The sequence below is a fragment of the Glandiceps talaboti genome, chromosome 7 (genome assembly GCF_964340395.1).
Source record: "Glandiceps talaboti chromosome 7, keGlaTala1.1, whole genome shotgun sequence".
NCBI classification, from domain to species: domain Eukaryota; kingdom Metazoa; phylum Hemichordata; class Enteropneusta; family Spengelidae; genus Glandiceps; species Glandiceps talaboti.
In genome coordinates this window covers 27,953,223-27,955,295 of record NC_135555.1, presented here as the reverse complement: position 1 = coordinate 27,955,295, position 2,073 = coordinate 27,953,223, and the positions used below count along the sequence as shown (strand labels likewise).

At 35.4% G+C, this 2,073-nt stretch overlaps 1 protein-coding gene across 1 annotated transcript; it reads right to left on the bottom strand.

The window, feature by feature from the left end:
- Window positions 1–343: 343 nt before the first annotated feature.
- On the bottom strand, window positions 344–1,779 carry LOC144438147 (uncharacterized). The gene is made up of 3 exons (XM_078127177.1): window positions 1,644–1,779; window positions 1,153–1,399; window positions 344–392 (listed from the first exon to the last, which is right to left on the bottom strand). The coding sequence occupies exons 1-3, from the start codon at window positions 1,777–1,779 to the stop codon at window positions 344–346; spliced, it is 432 nt and encodes a 143-aa protein (XP_077983303.1).
- Between the last annotated feature and the right edge of the window lie 294 nt (window positions 1,780–2,073).

Here is a 2,073-nt window from a genome sequence, read left to right as displayed (position 1 = left end):
AGTTGTTTAATGCAAGGTGTACTTCTCTTTAAATGTATCTTAAAATGACATTTATATTTATATGCAAATCCACATTTACCGCAAGTAAACTCAGGAAAAACACGTTTGCATGTTAAACATTCATTAGGATATTCACGTTTTCTATTCTCACAGGAATGTTTTATATTTAAATGTTTTAAAAAATTATGTTTATGTTGAAAGCGTTTATTACACTTGACACATTTGAATTCTGGTGCCGACCTACCACAAGTGAGGCAATTCTCTCGTATAAGACAAATCCGAAATCCAGAACAGTAGTTTGACATTTCGATTAATGGTCTTGTATGTATATACATATATATTCTTATCTCTCTAATTGAACATCCTCACCTTGGTAACCATTGTAATCTGACCTAGAAACAGTATGAAAGGAGTGAAAATATTTGTGACATTTGAAACATGTTTAGTGCATTAGCCTAGTCAACTGGCCCTGCTATGCAGCTACGCTATAGTGACATACTACGCTGCTATGCTTAAACATTCCTGTGGTAGCCTGAGGCGGCAGTTGTGACCTGAGGCGGCAGTTCAATTAGACAGATACATTTTACTAATGTATGTGATTAGCCAACTCATAACAGCGTGACTGATATAACTAATAATAGAGTAGCAATGAGGCCACTAAGGGGTTTAACAATGAGGTCACTATTTTGAATTTATGGTACACTTGTATGTATATACATATATATTATTATCTGTTTAATTGAACTTCCTGACCTTGATAGTGAGGTCACTAAGCGTTTAATTTACTTATAACAACTATAATAAATTTAGTCATTTTTTAACCAATTTTAATGTATAAGATTTATTTTATTTTTTAATAAGTTATATAGATATAAAAAAATATATTAATACATTTATTAATATAAGAACAAGACTTTATTTGGCTATATAATAGATAAAAATGGAAGTGAGCTGGCTTTCTCCTTTTCTATACTACTCACCATCTATTACATACCAAATTTACATTAAAACATGAAGGTAAATTTAAAAATGGGACACTACTGTGAGATACATGTATACAATTTCCATCATCTTGTTCTGATGTTTACAGTTATAAATAACAGTAAGCTTAAGGCATCCCCAAGGACTATCAAAAAACATAGTTTTACTCACCAGTCAACACAGCAATGGGCTTCATCGACAGCAACGGCTACAACTCTTTCTCTGTGTTTTAACAGTAGGGCACGACCTTTCTTACTCGAAACGATTGCCTCTGGGTGCGCAAATAGTATGTTGGCGTTCCCCTTTTCAATGTCAATAAAGTGGTCTCCCATACACAACTGCACCTCGCCATCATCAGTGACATCACAAGTTCTGGCATCTAAGCTACACGCCCGTAAACCACTTTCACGGATCTTATCTATTTGGTCGCGAATCAGAGCATTTAATGGAGAGATGACAAGAACCTAGTCCTGCTTACATGACGGTGCACGAGTCTGTATTACTGACTTGAATCTAAGGGGAGGGACAATTGTCAGAATCGAGTCCCGAATTCCTCCGTATGCAAGCAGGACTAACAAGAACCATACACCTGCATGGGTCACAGTGTCCGAATTTCTTCATAGAAATAATGTATGGCCATAACTGAAATATAATCGATTTACCATATCCGGTTGGAAGGACAACAACTACATCATTGCCATCGTAAATATTTTTGATCGCATTTATCTGTTGATCTTTTAAAGAAATTGTTGGATCAAATCGTCGGAGAGCCAGTCGTAATGCTTCATTGAACTCCATGATGCTTGATATTAACGCAACTTTGCGACTTTTATGTGCCACGCAAGTATCAACCAACAATACATCAGAACTGACTGAAAATTTGATTTGGTCTATCTGTCGTCTGCTGACAGTGCTGTCAAATTTGGCGCTAAAAAGTGAAATTAACATGATGATGATTAAATTTAAAGTCAATAAAGATAAACCTAACAGCACATAGAAAGCTTGATATAATACTCATACAGTAACACACCAAAATACTTACCGATAGTTGTTTCTCCACATTGTATTCTCGTCATCCACTGTTGATCGTGT